The sequence below is a fragment of the Ceratotherium simum genome, chromosome 8, assembly GCF_057802395.1.
Source record: "Ceratotherium simum simum isolate JZ-2026a chromosome 8, ASM5780239v1, whole genome shotgun sequence".
In the NCBI taxonomy this organism is placed as follows: Eukaryota; Metazoa; Chordata; class Mammalia; order Perissodactyla; family Rhinocerotidae; genus Ceratotherium; species Ceratotherium simum.
In genome coordinates, this window is record NC_141907.1 from 2,033,201 (window position 1) to 2,055,046 (window position 21,846).

Below are 21,846 nucleotides of genomic sequence, written 5' to 3' on the forward strand. Positions count from 1 at the left end.
TAAATTGCATGTTTAAATTAGAATTGTAAAATATGCAAGCTCCTTTACAAGAATAATATACTAGGTTGACTTCAGGGTATGGTTATATTGTACATAAAGCTTTAGTTGCCACACAGTTACAATCAAGATATGGTCTGAAATGGGGATTCCACTTCTAGGTTGTACTTATCCTAAAGAAATAATGAAAAATATTTGCCCAAATAGTTAGCTATATAAGGATTTCATCACTGCATTTTTGCATTTATTTGTGATTTTGTTGAGTCCACCCAGCGTGCAGCCATGCGGTGGGATGCTGCTTGATATGTATATAGTTGGATTCCTCGTGTTTGAATACAAAGGATATTGATACACATAGATACTTATACATCTTTCCAGAGCAATCATTTTATCTGTCAAAGCAAGTGTCAGCTGTGGGGCCTGGGGGTGGGCGGGAGGACAGGCTGGGGGTTATTCTTTTAGTTCTGGCTGCGTTTCCTAAACGTGTGCACGTGTTTTTGGTCGTCACCAAGAAATTTTGGCAGTGGGATTGAGGGCAGTTTTTTTTCTTTTCAGCACTGAAAGGGAAACCTACAAATGGATGAAAAGATACTACAAACATGACATGAAAAGATAATCACACTGTATCACATAAAAAGTAGATTAATCAGTATGTGTAATTGCTTCTTTTTCACTTTAAAAATATTCATTTGTGGGGGCCAGCCCAGTGGTGTAGTGGTAAAGTTCGTGCACTCTGCTTCAGCGGCCTAGGGTTTGCGGTTTGGATCCCAGGTGCGGACCTACATACCTCTCGTCAAGCCGTGCTGTGGCAGCATCCCACATACAAAATAGAGGAAGATTGGCACAGATGTTAGCTTAGGGCCTCTCTTCCTCAAGCAAAAAGAGGAAGATGGGCAACAGATGTTAGCTCAGGGCCAGTCTTCCTCACCAAAAAAAAATATGTATATATATTCATTTGTGTACGTAGTTATACGTACCTTACCAGATTTTTCATGACAGGTCGTTGACAAGTCAGTGCCAAAATACTACCTTTGGGTGACTTAGTGATAGGTTTTTCTTTTTCCTGTCATTTGTTTATCTTACTTCCTTGTTTTTCACGATGAAGATGTATTACTTGAGTAATAAGAGAAAATTCATTTTTAGAGATATGGCCTGAGGTTTGTTATATTCAAAATCAGTAAAACTTGAAGCTTAATTTAGTTATGTTCTCATTTAATTGTCTTAGCCTCCAGCTGCACCAACAAGTAGAAATTATGCAGAAATGAGGGAAAAGCTTCGTTTACGGCTGACCAAGAGGAAAGAAGAGCAACCTAAAAAAATGGATCAGCTCTCAGAACGGGAGAGTGTAGTTGACCATCGAAGGGTAGAAGATTTGCTGCAGTTCATAAACAGCTCCGAGACCAAACCAGTGAGCAGTACTCGAGCAGCCAAGCGAGCAAGACATAAGCAGAGAAAGGTACACAGTGCGTGTGCAGTGGTGCACGGATGAGGGTGGTCTCCAGGAGTGCTCTTGAGCGCGGAGGACCTCCAGGCTGCGTGACTTGCTCACGGTGTTGCTTCAGGAGCCTCTGGCTGTCTCACGGCCTGAACTGGAAGCGGGTTAAAGCCTGATGTATTTTCAGGACACGGCTTCTCCTTTTGTGTTATGAGTTTGTTAATGGGTCTAAAACAAGCTTCAAGTTCTTGTACTGGCCAGGGTGGGAGCAGCAAGCAGACCTTCCACCTCTATCTGTGAAAGAACCTTCTTTCCTAGGAAAGGAGAGGGAGGAGCCCTTGGTTGTCAAGGAAGTAGAAGGAGGGGGAACAGTGTGGGCTTTTGGAGACTCTGGGTATAGAAGTGACTTTGATACAAATCTGGGACAGGGCCCTTGGCACAGCGGTGATCTCTGAACACAGGTCTGAGCAGGCTGGCCCCCACTCCACCTCTACCCACCTGGCAGAGGAGAGTCAGGCCGTGCCGTTCCAGAAGAGGGCCAGCATGCGGCATTGATGTCGAGGGTGGAAGCGTAACATGACCAGCCATTGTGGATAGCCCTGGGCAGTTCCCATCTCACTGTGGGGCATGGGGTGTCACAAAAGGAGATATCTACCGGGGCTAGACAGGTTGGCCCAGAGGTGGGCTGTGACTGGACTTGACCTGTGGTCTAGCGAGTGAACATAGCATTCAGAGATTGTATGCTAGTAAATGAGAAATTGTGTTCTTTACTTCATGTTAACGTTGAAAGTGATGGGAATAGCATCGACTCTATGATTTGCCCTTCCCCACTCTCTAAATTCTCTTGGAGGATTTTTCACAGAGCCCCTGTACTGGAACAGTTCCAGAGATCTTTCTGATTTCAGCCACCTAAAGATGTCAGGCTCCAAGAGCTAATCCTCAGCAGGCAAATCTGGGCTGTGCATAGAGGGAACTTGTAAAGGTTGCAAGGGTCTGACGGGTGGCTTTACAAAGAGGTGAGGTCCCTGTGAAGTCAGGCAGAGACGTGAGGTGGAGGACATTTCCACAGTGGACCAGAGGTTGGGCCACATGTCCTGCAGTGTTGCTTCCAACTTAGCTATTTGTAATTCTAAGATAGTTGTGATTATTCTACTAAGTGGATTAACCATCAAGTGCCCTGCTTATACCTCACAATCCTAAAATAGGTCTGGACTGACTATCAAGTCTAATAAGGGGACTTTGGGGAAAAAGCCCGTTCGGCACCCCCAGAAGATCTGGGGTCGCCAAGCTCCACTGGAGTGGGGAGAATAGGGTATGTTCTCCATCTAGGAGTGTTACAGCATCAAGGGTCCCAGGTGGTCCACTCCAGACTCCTGTCCTCTGTCCTTGTGAAATCCGGGTTGGAAAGCACCCCTGAAAAGCACTGAACGGGTCCAGAGGCTTCCAGTGAATCCCAGTGGGAAGTTGGGATTCCCAGTTGGGAAGGGCCTTGGTTGTTGAAATGAAGGCAGTACGACATATACCAGGTTTTGAGTTCACTGTAGATTCTGTCCTGTGGCAGGACCACCCCTCAGATCTGCGCTCTGGGGTGCATTCTGCTCACTTAACGCTAGGATGCCTGCCTGAAGTAGCCACCTTGGGGACCACTCCAGGTGCTGCCTTCTGGGTGCTGCCTCCAGAGAAGGCTTCTCGTTTCACAGATGGAACAAGGATTTTAAATAATTTGTACTTGAATTGTCAAATTAAATTTTTTTAAAAACCTGTCATTAAATTTTTAACATAATTTAAGTTTTTCAAAAAGACAAGCAAGTTGTCTCTTAAAAATATTGCTTGCTGAAATATTGTGAAAAATAATTTAAACTTGGAAAGACCTTTAAATTTTCCCATGCAAAATGTTTTTGCCCACGTTTCCTTATAAGCACTAGCCTTACTGGAGTTCAATGATAGAAGAAGCCATGCTTCTTACTCTTAATAGCATTCATTTGTTTTCTAAACAGAAGGAATAGTTCCACGGCCGGCCCCGTGGCTTAGCGGTTAAGTGCGCGCGCTCCGCTGCTGGCAGCCCGGGCTTGGATCCCGGGCGCGCACCGATGCACTGCTTGTCAGGCCATGCTGTGGCAGCGTCTCATATAAAGTGGAGGAGGATGGGCACAGATGTTAGCCCACGGCCAGTCTTCCTCAGCAAAAAGAGGAGGATTGGCATGGATGTTAGCTCAGGACTGATCTTCCTCACAAAAAATAAAGAAAAAAAGAAGGAATAGTTCCATTTATGCTCCTGGAATATATGTCACTAATAAAATACATTCTTTGTTTGGGATGTAAATTCTGCTGTCCCATCTACCACATGGGACAGCAGAAATAACCATTGTCTATTTGCCATGTAATGTTGAATATTTTAGAAAGTCAATTTCTCAATCACACTAGTGAAAATATATTGGGAATTTTGTTTATCTGCTAGAGTGGGAAAAAGGAATTTCAAGTTTTTCAATACACATTTCTTACATGTCCTGTTGGTAAACGTGAATGCATCAGCATCAGCCTTCACTTGGAAAAGTGTGCTTGCTCAGAGCTCTGGCAGCACATGTGCCGCTGTTTAACTACTGCACGATCAACCTGTGCTATCAATACACATCATCCAGCCGTCGCACACATAGAGGGGAGAGCTGGTGCAGGGCAGGAGCACAGCGGCTACTTTGACCTTGTTTGGTGTGCCTATCACTAGGTCAAAGGCTATAAGGAATTTTTTTCTTAACTGCTCCCCACACCCCACAATAAAGGAAGCATATACCTGCTTGGTAGATAGATTAAATCTAATAATTCTGTAGAGTAGAATAATTTAGGGTGGTTATGTTTTAAGCTTTTGGCCTATTATAGCCCCTGTCAGAGTTTATGTTCTTCTTATGATTCGTTTTTTCAATTATCTTATTTTTCTGTATGTCTTAATTTTTAGAACACTTACTGTAGTCTTAAATCGCCTTTTCTTTTCACATCGGCAGCTGGAGGAGAAAGCTCGCCTTGAAGCAGAGGCCAGGGCCCGAGAGCATCTGCACCTCCGTGAGGAGCAGAGGCGGCGGGAAGAGGAGGAGGAAGAGGAGGAGCGACTTAATGAGGAGTTTCAGCGGCTTCAGGAGCTTCAGAAGCTAAGAGCTGTAAAAAAGAAGAAGAAGGAGAGGCCAAGTAAAGACTGTCCCAAGTTGGACATGCTTGCTAGAAATTTCCAGGCATCAACAGAGTCTGTACCTAACTCTGAAAACATCCACAATGGCTCACTAGAGCAAACTGAAGAACCAGAAACCTCATCTTGCTCCCCTTCCAGACATGTGGACCACACAGAGCCCAGGCTGGGGCCGGGGGCTGATGGGGATGCTGCTGACCCCATGGACACCAGAGACTCCAAGCTCCTCCTCCCAAAGGAGGTCAATGGGAAGCAGCAGGAGCCGCTGTCTTTTCTCCTTGACATAATGCATCACCACAAAGAGGGGAATGGCAAACAGAAGCTAAAGCATACCAATAAGGCCAGCAGTGAGCTGGTGAGAAAGCCCATGGAGCCCCCCAGAGCCTCAGAGGGCCAGCCCAGACCCCGGCCCCAGACTGAGTCAAAGGCTAAAGTGCTTGACTTCACTTCCTTGGCAGAGCAGAAAAGAGAGGAGAGAAAAGTCAACAGTAATAACAATAACAAAAAGCAACTGAACCACGTCAAGGAAGAAAAGTCGAACCCAGTCCCCACAGAGCCCGCCTCCCCCAGCGAGCATCTGCAGAACAGCAAGCTGGTGCTGGCAGACTCTCCTCAGCCCAAGGGCAAGAACAAGAAAAATAAGAAGAAGAAAGGAGACAGAGTCAACAATTCAATTGGTAAATACAGAGCAGAGGGAAAGTATGTCTAGCCGGTAGCCTTTCATTTTCTGTGTGTGATGTGTAATAAGATGAAAAAAGCACTTGGTGGATATCCTCTCACAGTCTGTCCCTCATGTAGGCCTTTCTTGTGGCCTTTCACCAACAATAAGGGACAAATACCATTGTTATATTTTGTCATTGTGAAATAATTTTAGACTTCCTAAAAAACTGCAAAAAGATTACAAAGAATTCCGATACACTCCGATTCCCCCAAATCAAGATGTTATCACATTTGCATTATCATTCTGTCTCTCCCTTCATTATTTTTCTGAATCAAGTGAGAGTAGTTTCAGACATGACGCCTCTTTACCCTTAAATACTTCAGTGTGTATTTCCTCAAAACAAGGACACTCTGTTACAAAACCACAGTACAATTATCAAAATCAAGAAATTAACAGTGATACAGTACCATTATCTAGTTATAGACCTTATTCATATTTCTCCAGTTGTCCCTTTAATACCCTTTATAGAAAAAAAAAGTTACTGTTATTTCTCCTGACCTAGGATCCAGTCCAGGATCATGTGTCATATCTCTTTTAATTTCCTCTAATGGATCAATTCCTCAATTTTTCAAGAGCTTGACATTTCTAAAGAGTACAGCCCATTTATTTCTCAGGATAATTTGTTTTGTGTGCCACGTCTTCACGATCAGATTCAGGTTGTGTATTTTTGGCAGCAGTGCCATGGAAGTGATGGGTCCTTGTTAGCGCATGCCACCAGCAGGGCATAATGTCCGGTGATGTTAACTCCAGTCCTTGGGTTGAGGGGTCTGTCTGGTGTCTCCACTGTCAAGTTAATGCTTCCTCCTTTGCTAATGCATCAGTGTCTTACGGGGAGATGAATCTCTGTTTTTATCAAACATTCACCCACTAGTTGTAGCATCCATTGACTATTCTTGACCAAAATGGTTATTATGTTGTTTGTCAAATGGTGATTTTTCTATTATTCCTTCTACATTTCTTATTTGGCATTCTAGCGTAGGAAGAGCTTTCCTTCTCTCCCAAGTATTTTTTTCATTCACTTAGTTATTTATATCAGGGTGGATTCATGGATTCTTACTTTATACTGTAGATTATAATCTTTACTAACACTATTTTGATGCTCTGACTGTCCCAGATTCATTCAGTGGGGACCCCCTCAGAATGACCCCTCGGCCCCATCATTCTTTGAGCACTTCCATACTTCTGGCATAGTTTGATATTCCAGGCTTATCTTGTACTTTTCCTGTCCCAGCCGTGAATCGGCCATTTCTCCAAGGAGCCCTGGTTCTTTTTCATGGAGAGTGGCATTCAGAAACCCAGATCTGGGTGCTGCTGGTGTGTCATTGCTTCTAGGCGCTCTCAGTCGGCAGAGCTACGAGGTGGGGGTGTGTGTATCTATTCCTGTATCTGATTTCTATAGTGAAAACCACGAGTTCACATTGATAGCGCCAATCCCACTCGGTGCCCCACGCTCCTACTTGCCCCATCCGCATGTGTAACAGCCCCTTGTCCGACTCCCAGAACTCACAGTAGGCCAACTGACTTGTTCAGTCCTAGAATGCACGTGAAGTGGTTCCAGAATTGCTTATCCTCACCACTGTGAAAACAAACAATGAACTTGCTCTTGGTGTTTGTTCGCAGTTCTTTTGTCTTTAGCCTGAGAGTTTGTAGTGTTTAAAGGTAACTTGGATTCGTGCTTTTCCCCATGAGCACAGTTATGGTATAGTACAGTTTAGTACAGTTATGGCTCGGCATCTGGAACACAGCAAGTTCCTTGGGTTTTTGGTTGTGTTCCATTTTGTTTTGTTTCCCCTCCGCCATTCTGATTTTTTCCATCTCTTTCCCAGCCACTCCCTGTAGGTAACTACTCAGTTTATTTGCTTTTCTTTTTTACACAAAAGGTAGCATGCTAGAGAGATTCTTTGGCCCTTTGCTTTTTTTCTCCACTTAATATATTCTGGAAGGTACTCCATGTCAGTTCATAGAGCTTGTCTTCATTGTTTTTACAGCTGCATAGTACTCCATTCAAAATGTAACTCATTCCCTCATTCTCCTGAGCACGAGCATTTAGGTTGTTCCCAGTGTTTGTAATTACAAACAGTGCTGCAGTTAACACTCTGGTGCATGCGTATTTTCACGTTATTTGGAGGTGTTCCTTCAGAGTAATTTCCCAGAAGATGGAGCACTGGGTCAGAAGGTAAGTGCAGACAGTTTTGTTAGACATTCTCCAACTCTCCACCTGCGTGTCTGAGCACCTGTCTTCCAACAGCATCGCCAACAGAACATGTTGTCAGGCTCTGTCACTTGAGCCAATCTATTAGGCAGAGTCGTTTCTCAGTCTAGTTTTCATTTGCATTTTTCTCTAATTAAAATGGGCTCATATTTTTAAGGGCTATTTGTATATCTTTTTTGTGAATTTTCTATTCATATCTTTTTCTCATATTTTTTAATTGGGTTTTGGTCTTTTTCCTTCCATTCTTAAGAGTCTTTTATATATTAGGACTATTAGCCTTTTAACTGTTATGTGCTCGTATATATTCTCCGAGTTCATAAGTTGTCCTTTGACTGTGTTTATGATGCTTTTTAGCTGGGCATTAGTTTTCTTTTTTCCTTTTATGTAGTCAGTTCATCGATCTTTTATTGCCCCTGGATTTTACATAATTGTTGGAAAGCTTTATCCTAACATTAAGGTTAAAGAGGACCCTGCTCATGTTTTCTTCTAGTATTTGTGTGGTTTCACTTTTTTTATTTAGCTCCCTGATACATTTGGAGTTTATTTTTGTGTATTGTGTGAGGCATGGATCCAATTTTATCTTTCTCCAAACAGTTGTCCCAGCACCAGATATTAAAAAGTTCATCTTGCCCCCATGATTTGGGATACCACCGTTGTGCTACACTAAACTTGCATGTGTACTTGGGTCTGTTTTGGAATTTCTAGTCTTTCCCTCTTTGTTTATTCTTGTGCTTTTGTTGCATTGAGTTGGTGGTCTTTTTGAGGCTCTGTGTGTTGTAATGACTTGTAGCGCCTTTCTCTCCTCGTAGTTTTTCCTTTTCAGTGTTTTCCTGGCTATTCTTCTCTAGGAACTTTAGTATCAACATGGCTGCTCCATAAAAAAAGGTTGTTGGTATCTTTATTGAGATTGCACTAAATTTATAAATTAATTTAGGGAGAATTGATGTCTTTATGATGTTAATCATCCTTCCCAAGAGCAAGGAGTGTTTTTCCATTTGTTCAAGTCTACTTTTATGTCTTTTAGGAATGTTTTACTCTTTCATAGGTTTTTCATGTTTCTTATTGAGCTTATTCCTAAGTATTGAATCTTCCTTGTTTTTAATTTTAATGGGGTATTCTCTGCCATTGTATCTTCTAACTCTGTGCTGTCCAATACAATAGCCACTAGTCACATGTCACTATTGAGCTCTTGAAGTGTGGCTCATCCAAATTGAGGGATGTTGTAACTATAAAATATACACTGGAGTTTGAAAACCTAGTATGAAAAAAAGAATGTATAAAATGTCTCAATTTTTTAAAAGATTACATGTTGAAAATGATAATCTTTTGGATATATTTAATTAAATATATATTACTAAATTAATTTCACCTTTTTAATTTTTTTAATGTGGCTACTAGAAAATCTTAAATATGGCTCACATTGTATTTCTGTTGGATAGTGCTGCTCTAACTGGTTATTTGTGTATGTGAAAGCATTGATTTCCATATATTCACTTTATATCTTCTACCTTACTGAATTATTTTATTGTTTGAGACTTATTTTTGATTCTGTAGGGTTTTCCAGGTATTCTATCATATATCTGCAAATAAAGAAAGCTTTACTTTTGCTTTTCCAATTCTTATGCCTCTAATTGTTTTCTCCTGTTTAATTGCACCATTCTTGATCTTAACTGAGATATCTGGTGTTCCCATATTGAGTAAGATTCTGGCTTTAGGATAAGGTTTATATATTTTATCATGGTAAGAAAATATGCAGTGATTCCCCCTTTTATTGAGTGTTTTTATCAGGAATGGGTGTTGAATTTTGTCAAAGGTTTTCTGTCATCTATGAAGATAAACATTTTTCTTCTTAGACCATATTATATATGGATTTCCTAGTGTTGAACCAACCTGAGATTCCTGGAATAAAGCCCCCTTACTTGTAGTGTATCATATTCTTTGGTTTGGGTTCTGTTTGTTATTGTTTTATTTAGTATTTTCACATCAATATTCTTGAGAGAGATGGTCTGTAACTTCCTTTTTTTTTTTTTTTTTTTTTTTTGCTGCTGTCTATATTAGCTTTGGGTATCGATATTATACTTCATAAAGAAGTATGAAGAATTAGGAAGATTTTTTTTGTTTTTCATTTTCAATGTTCTAGAACAATTCATCCTGCATTGGGACTATCTAGACTTTAAAGGTTTAATAGAAATCTCCTGTGCAGCCCTCTAGGCCACATGCTTTTTTGTGGGATAGTTCCTTGATAACTTTCTCTTTCCTCTATGGAAACTGGTTGATTTAGTATTTCTGTCTCTAATGAAGTTAATTTTGGTAAACTGTATTGCCGTAGTAAGTTATCCTTTCAGCTAGATTTTCCAACTTGTTTACGTAGATGTCTGTAAAGTACATAATTTTTTAAAAATTTCTTTTCACTGGTTGTTTTCCTCTTATCAGTTCTTATTTTGTATATTGTGTGCTTTTTCCCTATTGTATTTGATTCAGTTAGTTAGCAGTTTGTCTGTTTTGTTAATATTTGCAAAAACCAGGCTCTTGACTATTAGGTTTACTGTTGTTCTTTCCTCTACCTCATTAATTTCTGCTTTTATCTTTATTTCCTTCTCATCCTTTCTTTTGTTTTTACTTTGTTGCTCATTTTCTAACTTTATGGTTCTAGAATTTGGTTCATTTGTTTTCATTCCTCCATTTTTATTGATCAAAGTGTTTAGCGCTTTAAAATGTCCTCTGACCTTTGCTTTAAATGTATCCCATAGCATCTGATAATGTTGCCATTTGGTTTTCCCCTTCTACCCAATAGTTTAATATGTGGCTTTTAAAAGGTTTCCAGATGGGAAAGCCTTTTTTATGTTAATCATTTTTAGGTTTTTTACGTTGTGATCAGAGTTTGTTTGTTTTTCCTGAGGAAGATTCTACCTGAGCTAACATCTATTACTAATCTTCCTCTTTTTTGGCTTGAGAAAGATTTGCCCTGAGCTAATATCCATGCCAGTCTTCCTCTGTTTTGTATGTGGGTCACCACCACAGCATGGCTGCCGACGAGTGGTGTAGGACCATGCCTGGAAACCGAACCCAGGCCGCCAAAGTGGAGCGTGTCAAACTTAACTGCTAGGCCACAGGGCTGGCCCCTGTGATCAGAGTATTGTTTGTAGTATTTCTGCTTCACGAAACTTACTGATATTTTATTTTCTTTGTGACCAGCTTTTGTGACTGCTCCGTGTGCATTTGAGATAAAAGTGTTTTCTGTGTTCTCATGGTGTAAACTTTTATATATGTCCATGATATATTGATGAATTATATTTAGCTTTAGGTCTTCTGTATGCTTACTTGTTTTTGGTCCCCTTGACTATCCTCTATTATTTATTATTAATGAGTTTCTAGCTGTGTTTTCTTGCATCCCCTATATTTTTGCTAAATTTATAAAGTTGGTTTCTGTGTTATTTGGTGCACATTCCTAACTGTAATATCTTCTTAGTGTGTGGCTTTTAGTGTTAAAAATGTCCTTTTTGTTGTGTTTTGTGCTTTTGGCTTGAATTCTACCCCATCTAAGATGGTGGTTGCTGCTCCTTCTCTCTCTCTGTTTTTCTTGTGCCTGGTGGGGCCCCTTTGTCCTCATCCCTTCGTTTCTAGCCTTTCTGAGTCACTAGGTTGTAGATCATTCTCTTGTAAACAGCATAGACCTGAGTCTTGCTTTGTGAGCCACATTGAAAATCTTCTCCATGGGTAAGTTAAGCCCATTTGCATTTATTGATATAACTATATGGTTGGTCTCAACAGTGACCTGACATCATTTTATAATTACTGTTTGTATTTCATATTTGCTGTTTCTTTTTCTATGTAATGTGTCTTCTTTGCTCTTTTATTTCTTTCTTTTCTTTTCTTTTCTTTTTTTTTTTGGTGAGGAAGATCAGCCCTGAGCTAACATCCATGCCAATCCTCCTCTTTTTGCTGAGGAAGACCGGCCCTGAGCTAACATCTATTGCCGATCCTCCTCCTTGTTTTCCCTTTTTCTCCCCAAAGCCCCAGTAGATAGCTGTGTGTCATAGTTGCACATCCTTCTAGTTGCTGTATGTGGGATGCGGCCTCAGCATGGCTGGACAAGCAGTGCATCGGTGCAAGCCCGGGATCCAAACCCAGGCCACCAGTAGCGGAGCGTGCGCACTTAACCGCTAAGCCACGGGGCTGGCCCCTGCTCTTTTATTTCTAAAAATCTTTGATATTTGGGAAAATTTGTGTTTTGTCCTAGTGCATCCCTCTAACATGTACCTTTCATGCCCCACCCCTGGTGTCCCTGCTCACCCTTTCACAACCTGCTTTAAGTGAGGGCCTCTGACACCCACTTACTGCCTGGACAACAGTCAGTGAGCTAATTTCATTCTTTCTACTTTCCACCTTGATGTCCCTTCTCCTCCCATTTTTCGGGTGCATTATTTCTGCTTTGTCAGAATGTAGGTATACAATTAAATATGTTAAATACTCATGTGGGTCCTCCTGCTGAGGTGTTCCCAGACATCTTCTGGTTGGGTGAAGTGCACCTCTGGTGCATGTCCTCAAGTAGGTGCCGGACACAATTCTCTGAGTTCTGGCAAAGCAAACCGTTTTTATGGTCTTAACAATGAACAGACAGCCTGGCTAGGTATGAAATTCTTGGGTCACTCTTTCTTTCCACTCTGGTTAATATAGTTTTGTTGTTGTGAAAAATGTCTTCCTGGTACTGAATCGTAGTTATAGTTCTGTCTCATTTTTTTCTTATACCAAGATTTTCAATACTATTAGTTCTAATCAAAAAAAAAGAATATTAGAAATTGCTTTAGTGTGACAGCATTTCCAGCAGACATGCCTGCTCTGTGTTTGCTTTTGTGATTGAAGCTATTCCTCTTCTAGAACTATTTATAAAATGACTGTTTGAGATCGTGCTTTCTTAGACTTCACTTTCTTTACATCTGTGAACACTCCTGCTTCACTTCACCCTTACTCTTGCGTCGGTGTTTCCTTGATCAGGTCCTCAGCGAGTTGGCCTCCAGTCAGTGTCTCTGAGTAGACATCTCAGTGGCTGGGAAGGAGTAGATTGGGCTGTGGAAGCAAGGTGGTTGCTATCAGATATGTTGTGAGCATGACTCCATGCAGACTGGATTGGACGAGGTGGAAGCTAGGACCAAGGAGCATGGCTGGGAGGGCAGTGGAGCCCAGCACTGAAGCAGTAGCAGTGGGTTGGAGGGCTGGGGGGATCCCCGATTATTCACGAAGAACTTGCCTCGCATGGTGGAAAGTATGACATGAGTGAGGAAGGGGGCCGAGAGGATCGTTTCTAGGTCATTGTCAGGAAAGGAGCAGGCTTGCAGCAGATCATAAGGGGTACAGTTTTGCCATGTTAGGGGTCAGAGGCCTGAAGGGTGGGATATACGGAAGAGTTGGCTCTATGGACATAGAGCTCAGGAAGGAGGTCCAGCGTGGAGGTGGAGGTTTGGTGGTGTTGGTATCTAGGTATGGTTGAAACCACAGAGATACAGTGGAGGGAGGGAGGTGGGGTGCAGAGAGGAAGACCATGGGTGAGGAGCTCTGGGTGCCAACAGTGTGGGTGGGAGACCTGTCTGTGTGGGCGGGGCCATGGTCATGCACAGCCTTAGAAGCAAGCTCTTCAGTGATGTTTCTCTGTGCTAACAGATGTGAAGGCACTCTGCCTGGTGCTGTGAGTTGTCAAAAATGTTAGCTGCTATTATGCAGGTAAACCATGCTTTAATTATCCTACTGTGGAAATGCCCCAGTGATAGGAAGAAAGTGAGTCTTTTGTTTATTAAAGATTCCAAAAGTTGTCCCATGCTAAGGTCTGCAGGGAAGTGGAGACTATCCTTCAACAGAGAAACATCGTGGTCTCTGTGCTCCTCCTTCAATGGGGCTGCGTGCTGTGCATGCATTGCCAGCCTTCATGGCAGCCCAGGTGTGCACTGATGGAGCCTCTGGCACACAAAGCTCACACAGGGCCCGGGAACGCCCAGCATCCCAAGGTACCAGATACGGGCAGGCAGAGCAGAAAAGAGAAGGTGGAACCCTCAAACTTTTCGAAATTCTAGGAGATGGAAGAATCCTGAGTCAGAAGTCTCCCTGCTGTCCTGCTTGTTTTCAAAGAGGGATATTTAACTACAAAATGAAATATAGCCTTGCCTAGTGATTGGAAAGGCCTAAAAAGTTTTTGAAGTCTCTAGGATGTTGCGTATATAAACTGAATGCCTGAGAGAGCCATCTTCCTGTAGAGGTTGATGCCTGGGTCCTGGGTACAATCGTGTCCTCTTACTGCAAGGGTCACTTGCAAGGGACAGCACTTTCTTCCCCATGGGCCTGCCTTCTGGGAAGCTTCTGTTGACAGCTGTGCCCCCACTCCTTCTGTCCCTCCATTAGGGACCTAGGACAGCCTCTGGGCTCGAATGCAGCTTAGGTTTCCAGGAATCTTCTCAAGGGCTCTCCCATCAATGGAGACCCGTTGATTAATGACTGACCATGTGGGGAACCCAGGTGCCAGCAAGTGAATCTCTTCTAATGGGACCTGAAGTAGTAGTTGCTTTGCTCAGCAAATTTGTGAGTTCCATAGTTTCCAGGTGGGAGCTGGATAGTCACAAGCACATGAGAGAGAGCTGCTCTTTGACTATTTGTAAATTCTCACTTTAGAAAAAACTTTTAGTTTGTGAAGTTGCTGAAATTAAGTAAAACCAAATGATTTGTTCTGTTCTGGTAAGATAGCCTGCTGTTGTAATTTAACTTGCCTGTTTTCTTTTATTTTACAGATGATGTCTTTCTGCCTAAAGACATTGACCTAGACAGTGTGGATATGGATGAGACAGAGAGGGAAGTGGAATATTTCAAAAGGTAAAGTTAGTACTGAATGTCTGAAATAATGATGGTTTTGTGGTTACCATACATGATCTTCCCATAGCTCTACCAGTTGTCTTGGACACAAGTTCTGTCAGTCAGCCAGACAGCCTGGCTTAGTAGCATTCTAGCATGTGAAGGCCTGCCACACGTGTACCACCCACACCCCTAGCATACACACACTAACCTTCTCACCCTCTCACATTCATTCACTTCTCCCCTCCCCTACGTGTGTGAACACTAGTTTATGGAAGTGATTCTCAAAGTGGTCCTGGACCAGCAGCATCACCTGGGAACTCAGGCCCCTCCCCAGGGCCTGCTGAATCAGACTCTGGGTAGGGACCCAACATCTGTATTCTCACAAGCCTCCCAGGTGATCCTGATGCATGCTGATGTTGGAATACACTGATATGGTATGCTTTTAAGGAGAAAAGCAACATTTTAGATATTTGCTCAGTTTTTCTGATAAGCAGACTTTATAAGTACTATGTTCAATGATATTTTATCTAGTTTGTGAATTATGGCAAGTAAATTTTATTTTAAAACGCCTTCTTTCTTTAGAAGTACTTTAACCTCTTTGTTTCAAATAATACACACGCACGCACGCGAAAGAAGCAGTTAGTTTGAATGCAAAAGTCATTAACTCGTATCTGAAATATTGTAACCTTCTAAATGTTTCCGTGTGTGTGTGTGTGTGTATATATGTTTTATCTTAAGTGGAGTACAGCATTTGCTAAAGTTAAACATTCATTCCTAATAAAAACTCTTCACTAGGGCTAGAAGGGCATGTCCTTAACATAATAAAAGGTATCCATAAGCTACAGTGAATATCATACTTAACAGTGAGACATGAAAAGCTGTCCCTTGAGATTTAAAAAAAAAAAAAGATGAAGATGCCCATTATCATAACCTTTATTTGTAAAGGCATAAAAAGAAACAAAAGGGAGCCGGCCTCGTGGTGTAGTGGTTAAGCTCGGCAGCCCAGGTTCACGGATTCAAATCCCAGACGCAGACCTACACCACTCGTCAGCCGTGCTGTGGTGGTGACATGCATACAAAATAGAGGGAGATTGGCACAGATGTTAGCTCAGGGCTAATCTTCCTGAAGCAAAAAATGAGGAAGATTGGCAACAGATGCTAGCTCAGAGTAAATCTTCCTCACCAAAAAAAAAAAAAAAGAAAAAGAAATAGCCTCAAAATACAAAAAGCGAAATTGGGCTGCACAGAGAATCAAATAAATTCACCATCCTAGTAAGAGATCTCAGACTGTTTTCTCTGTGTGACTGATTGCCGGAGCAGCTAAAGCATCCTGAAAGATGTAGAAAATTGACAAAGCTTGGCTGCCAAGTTCAATCTAGTGAATACCAATGAAACTCTGCATCCAAGGAATAGAGAGTTTGCATTCTTGAGCTCACAGGGAACATTCACAGACATTGAATGAGTACTGGGCCACAGAAAGCAAGGCTCAAAAATTTCAAACAGGGAGTGACATCAGCATCATGGTGGAGTGAGTGGTTCCCTTTCTCTCCCCTCTGAATTACAACCAGACATCTATTGACCAACAGAGGATTCCCTATACAGCACAACAGGACACCTAAGAGATCCAAGCAGCTATACATCTGAAGGTAAGTGGACTGGACCCCTGGGGAACAGTGGAAATAGAAGAGCAACCCCACTGCTCCCCTGGTGGCAGCAATCCAGGTCACAGATCCTTATGCAGCAGCCCATGCAACTTGTGAGCAGAGGTGAGGGCAGCTGGCTCCACATGCATGCACGAACGCCTGCAGGATGGTGGCCCCGCCCTGCGATGGTCAGTGGAGCAGTGGCGGCAGCCTGACCCACACAACTGCAAGCAGACAGGGCAGGAGCACCCAGGTCCCGATGGTGGCTCTCCCAGCACCAACTCCACTGGCAACGGGGTCTGCATACAAATCCCCAGGCCCTCGCCAGCAACTGTGACATCTGTGGACCCAGCACCCCTGGCAGCAGTGCAGTCAGCACCCCCAGACAACTGGGGAATAGCAACACATGGGGTGCATGGGACAGCAACATCTGAGCCCACAGAGAGCCAGTGGAGGAGCATGAGACCCAAGCAGCCAGAACCATAGAAACCAAAGTCATACCCAAATAAGAAAAGGTCATTGCTATTACAGATGCATCAGCAGAGAATCAATTCATCAAACACCATGAAGAACTACAGTAACACGGCAGAACAGAAGGAAAATGACAACTCTCCAGAAGCCAAACCTGATATCACAGAAGATTGCAATCTAACTGACAGAGAATTTAAAATAGCTGTCATAAACTCAACGAATTATAAGAAAACTCAGTTCAGTGAGCTCAGGAATAAAATTAATGAACAGAAGTAATACTTCACCAGAGATTGAAGCTCTAAAAGAAAAAAAAAAACAAATTCTAGATATTAAAAACACAATCAATAAGATAAAAAATAATGTAGAAAGCATTGAAAATAGAGTAGACCTTATGGAGGAGAGAATTAATGAACTCGAAGATAGAAATGATTCAGGTGGAGGAGAAGAGAGAACTGAGATTTTCTTTTGTTTTTAAAGATTTTATTTATTTATTGTTTTCCCCCCCAAAGTCCCAGTAGATAGTTGTATGTCATAGCTGCACATCCTTCTAGTTGCTGTATGTGGGACACGGCCTCAGCATGGCTGGAGAAGCGGTGCGTCGGTGCGCGCCCGGGATCCGAACCCGGGCCGCCAGCAGCGGAGCGCGCGCACTTAACCGCTAAGCCACGGGGCCGGCCCTAAGATTTTTTTTAAATGAAGAAATTCTTCCAGAAATATCCAGCTCAATTAGGAAGAGTAACATAAGCATTATAGGTATCCCAGCGCGAGAACATGGGGAGAAAGGAACAGAGAGCTTATTCAAAGAAATAATAGCTGAGAACTTCCCAACCTGGGGAAGGAACTGTGTATGCACGTGCATGAAGTTAATAGAAGTCCTAATTACATCAATCCAAAAAGATCTTCTCCAAAGTATATAATGCTAAAACTGTCAAAAGTCAATGACAAAAAATATTGAGGGCAGCAGGAGAGAAGAAAATAACCTAAAAAGGAGCCCCCATCAGGCTTTCAGCAGATTTCTCAGCGGAAACCTTACAGACTAGGAGAGAGTGGAATGATATATTCAAAATACTGAAAGACATGGTGCTGGCCCGTTGATGCAGTGGTTAAGTTTGTGCACCCTGCTTCAGTGGCCCGGGGTTCACGGGTTCTGATCCCGGGCAGGGATCTACACACCACTCATCAAGCCATGCTTTTGTGGTGACCCACATACAAAATAGGGGAAGATGAGAACAGGTGTTAGCTCAGGGCCAGTCTTCCTCAAGCAAAAAGAGGAAGATTGGCAACAGATGTTAGCTCAGGGCCAATCTTCATCACCAACAAAACAAAACAAAAAATAAAAACACAAACCATCAGCTGAGAATACTCTATCCAGCAAAATTATCCTTCAGATATGACAGAGAAATAAAAGCACTCCCAGACAAAGTCTGAGGGAGTTCACTGTCACTAGACCTGCCCTACAAGAAATGTTGAAGGGAGCCCTCCTACCTGAAACAAAAAGGCAAAGGTTTACAAAGCTTTGAGCGAGGAGATAGACAAAATCAGAAAATTGCAGCTCTATATCAGCATAGGTTAGGAAATACTTAAATATAATATAAAGGATAAAGGGAAAGAAAGCATCAAAATAACTGTAAGCACTTCAGTTTAGTCACAAACAACACAAAAAAAGAATAATTTGTGACAGCAAAAACATAGAAGGGGAAGAGGCTGAGGATGGAACCTGCAAGGGCTAATGGAAATAAGAGGCTATCAGAAAAAGGACTATTTCATTTATGAGCTCTTTTATATAAACCTCATGGTAACTACAAAACAAAAAATCAGAGCAGAGTCACACATCATAAATAAAGAGAAAACCGTCACAGAAAACCACCAAACTGAAATGGCAGTCAGAAATACAAGGAAAAAGGAACAGTGGAAATACAGAACAACTGGAAAACAGATAAAATGGCAGCATTAAGCCCTCATATATCAATAATCACTAAATGTAAATGGATCGGGCGGGCCCGGTGGCTTAGCAGTTAAGTGCAGGCGCTCCGCTACTGGCAGCCCGCGTTCAGGTCCCGGATTCGCACCGACACACTGCTTCTCCAGCCATGCTGAGGCCGTGTCCCACATACAGCAACTAGAAGGATGTGCAACTATGACATAGAACTATCTACTGGGGCTTTGGGGAAGAAGAAAAAGGAGGAGGACTGGCAATAGATGTTAGCTCAGAGCTGGTCTTCCTCAGCAAAAAGAGGAGGATTAGCATGGATGTTAGCTCAGGGCTGATCTCCCTCACAAAAAATAAATAAATGAATGCATGAATGAATGGATTGAATTCACCAGTCAAAAGACAGAGTGGCTGGATGGATTAAAAAACAAGACCCAACAATACGCTGCCTCCAGGAAACACATCTCAGCTCTAAAGACAAACACAGACTCAGAGTGAACGGATGGAAGATGATACTCCAGGCGGATGGCAAGCAAAAGAAAGCAGATGTTGCCCTACTTAGACAAAGCAGACTTCAAGATAAAACAGGCAATGAGAGACAAAGATGGGCGTTATATAATGATGAAAGAGACATTCCACCAAGAAGACATAACAGTTACTAATATATATATACCTAACACAGGAGCACCAAAATATATAAAGCAACTACTAACAGAAATAAAGGGAGAAATTGACAGCAGTACAATAATAGTAGAGGACCTTAACACACCTTTTACATCAGTGGATAGCTATCCAGACAGAAAGTCAACAAGGAAACAGTGACCTTAAATGAAACACTAGAGCAAGTGGACTTAATAGATATGTATAGAACATTCCCTCCAAAAACAGGAGAATACACATTCTTCTCAAGTGCACATGGAACATTCTCAATGATAGACCACTTGTTGGGAAACAAGGCAAGCCTCAAAAAATTTAAGAAGATTGAAATCATATAAAGCATCTTTTCTGGCCACAATGGTATGAAAATAGAAATTAACTACAAGAAAAAAGCTGGAAAAGTCACAAATATGTGGAGACTCAACAACATGCTACTGAACAAGTATTGGATCAATGAAGAAATCAAAGGAGAAATCAGAAAATACCTGGAGACAAATGAAAGTGAAAACACAACATACCAAAACCTATGAGTTGCAGTGAAAGTGATACTAAGAAGAAAATTTATAACAATACAGGCGTACTTAAGAAACAAGAAAAATCTCAAATAAACTTACACTATACCTAGAAAAACAAGAAGAAGAAGAAAAAACGAAGCCCAAAATCAGTAGAAGGAAGGAAATTTAAAAATCAGAGCAGAAATAAATGAAATAGAGACTAAGAATAGAAAGGATTAATGAAACTAAGAGCTGATTCTTTGAGAAAATAAACAGAATTGACAAACCCTTAGCCAGACTCACTGAGGAAGAAAAGAGAGAAGACTCAAATAAAATCAGAAATGAAAGAGGAGAAATTACAACAGATACCACGGGAATACAACAAATTATAAGAGAATACTATGAAAAGCTATATGCCAACAAACTTGATAATCTAGAAGAAACGGATAAATTCTAGAATCATACAACCTCCCAAAACTGAATCAAGAAGAAATAGAGAATCTGAATAGAGCAATCACAAGTAAAGGGATTGAAATAGTAATCAAAAACCTCCCAAAAAACAAAAGTCCAGGACCAGATGGCCTCTCTGAAGAATTCTACCAGACATTCAAAGAAGATTTAATTCCTATCCTTCTCAAATTATTCCGAAAAACTGAAGAGGACAGAATGCTTCCTAACTCATTTTAAGAGGCCAACGTTACCCTGATACCAAAACCAGACAAGGACAACACAAAGAAGGAAAATTACAGGCCAGTATCATTGATGAACATAGATGCAAAAATCCTCAACAAAATATTAGCAAATCAAATACAACAATACAGTAAAAGGATCATACACCATGGTCAAGTGGGATTTATTCCAGGGATGCAGGGATGGTTCAACATACGCGAGTCAGTCAGTGTGATACACCACATTAACAAAATGAGGAATAAAAATCACAATGTCATCTCAATAGATACTTAGAAAGCATTTGACAAGATCCAACATCCATTTATGATAAGGGTATAGAAGGAAAGTACCTCAACATAATAAAGGCCATATATGACAAACCCACAGCCAACATTGTACTTAATGGTGAAAAACTGAAAGCCATTCCTCTGAGAACAGGAACAAGACAAGGGTACCCACTTGCACCACTCTTATTTAACATAGTACTGGAAGTTTTAGCCAGGGCAGTTGGGCAGGAAAAAGAAACAAAAGGGATCCAAATTGGAAAGGAAGAAGTCAAACTCTCACTGTTTGCAAATGACATGATTCTGATTCTGTATGTAGAAAACTCTAAAAAATCCACCAGAAAACAATTAGAAATAATCAACAACTACAGTGAAGTTGCAGGGTACAAAACCAACATACAAAAATCAGTTCCGTTTCTATACACTAATAACGAACTAGCAGAAAGAAAAGTTAAGAATACAATCCCATTTACAGTTACAACAAAAAGAATAAAATACCTAGGAATGAATTTAACCAAGGAGGTAAAAGACCTATACGCCGAAAACTGTAAGGCATTATTGAAAGAAATCAAGGAAGACATAAAGAAATGGGAAGATATTCCATGCTCATGAATTGGAAGAATAAACATAGTTAACATATCCATATTACCTAAAGCAATCTGCAGATTCAGTGCAATCCCAAGCAGAATCCCATTGACATTCTTCATGGAAACAGAACAGAGAATCTTAAAATTTATATGGAACCACAAAAGACCCCAAATAGCCAAAGCAATCCTGAGAAAAAAGAGCAAAGCTGGAGGTATCACACTCCCTGATTTCAAAGTATACTACAAAGCTGTAGTAGTCAAAACAGCATGGTACTGGCTGAAAAACAGATGCACAGATCAATGGAACAGAATTGAAAGCACAGAAGTCAAACCACACATCCATGGACAGCTAATCTTCAACAAAAGGAGCCAAGAACATGCAATGGAGAAAGGAAAGTCTCTTCAATAAATGGTGTTGGGAAAACTGGACAGCCACATGCAAAAGAATGAAAAGAGACTATTATACTGTATATAAAAATTAATAACTCAAAATGGATTAAAGGCTTGAATGTAAGACCTGAAACCATAAAACTCCTAGAAGAAAATATAGGCAATACACTCTTTGACATCAATCTTAGCAGTAGCTTTTCAAACACCATGTCTACTCAGGCAAGGGAAACAAAAGAAAAATTAAATGGGACTACATCACACTAAAAAGTTTCTGCAAGGCAAAGGAAACCATGAACAAAAGAAAAAGACAACCCACCGACTGGGAGAAAATATTTACAAATCAT

General features: G+C 41.4%; 1 protein-coding gene across 11 annotated transcripts in view; it reads left to right on the plus strand.

Annotated features, from left to right (window-relative positions):
* The window catches only part of FAM193A (family with sequence similarity 193 member A), a 171,869-nt gene that overhangs the window by 141,378 nt on the left and 8,645 nt on the right, over positions 1-21,846 (plus strand). For all 11 annotated transcript variants that reach the window (XM_087434823.1, XM_087434813.1, XM_087434822.1 and 8 more), the window contains 3 exons: positions 1,223-1,453; positions 4,429-5,284; positions 14,314-14,395. In XM_087434823.1, the coding sequence (XP_087290949.1) occupies positions 1,223-1,453; positions 4,429-5,284; positions 14,314-14,395 (1,169 nt within the window). The remainder of the gene's footprint in view (positions 1-1,222; positions 1,454-4,428; positions 5,285-14,313; positions 14,396-21,846) is intronic.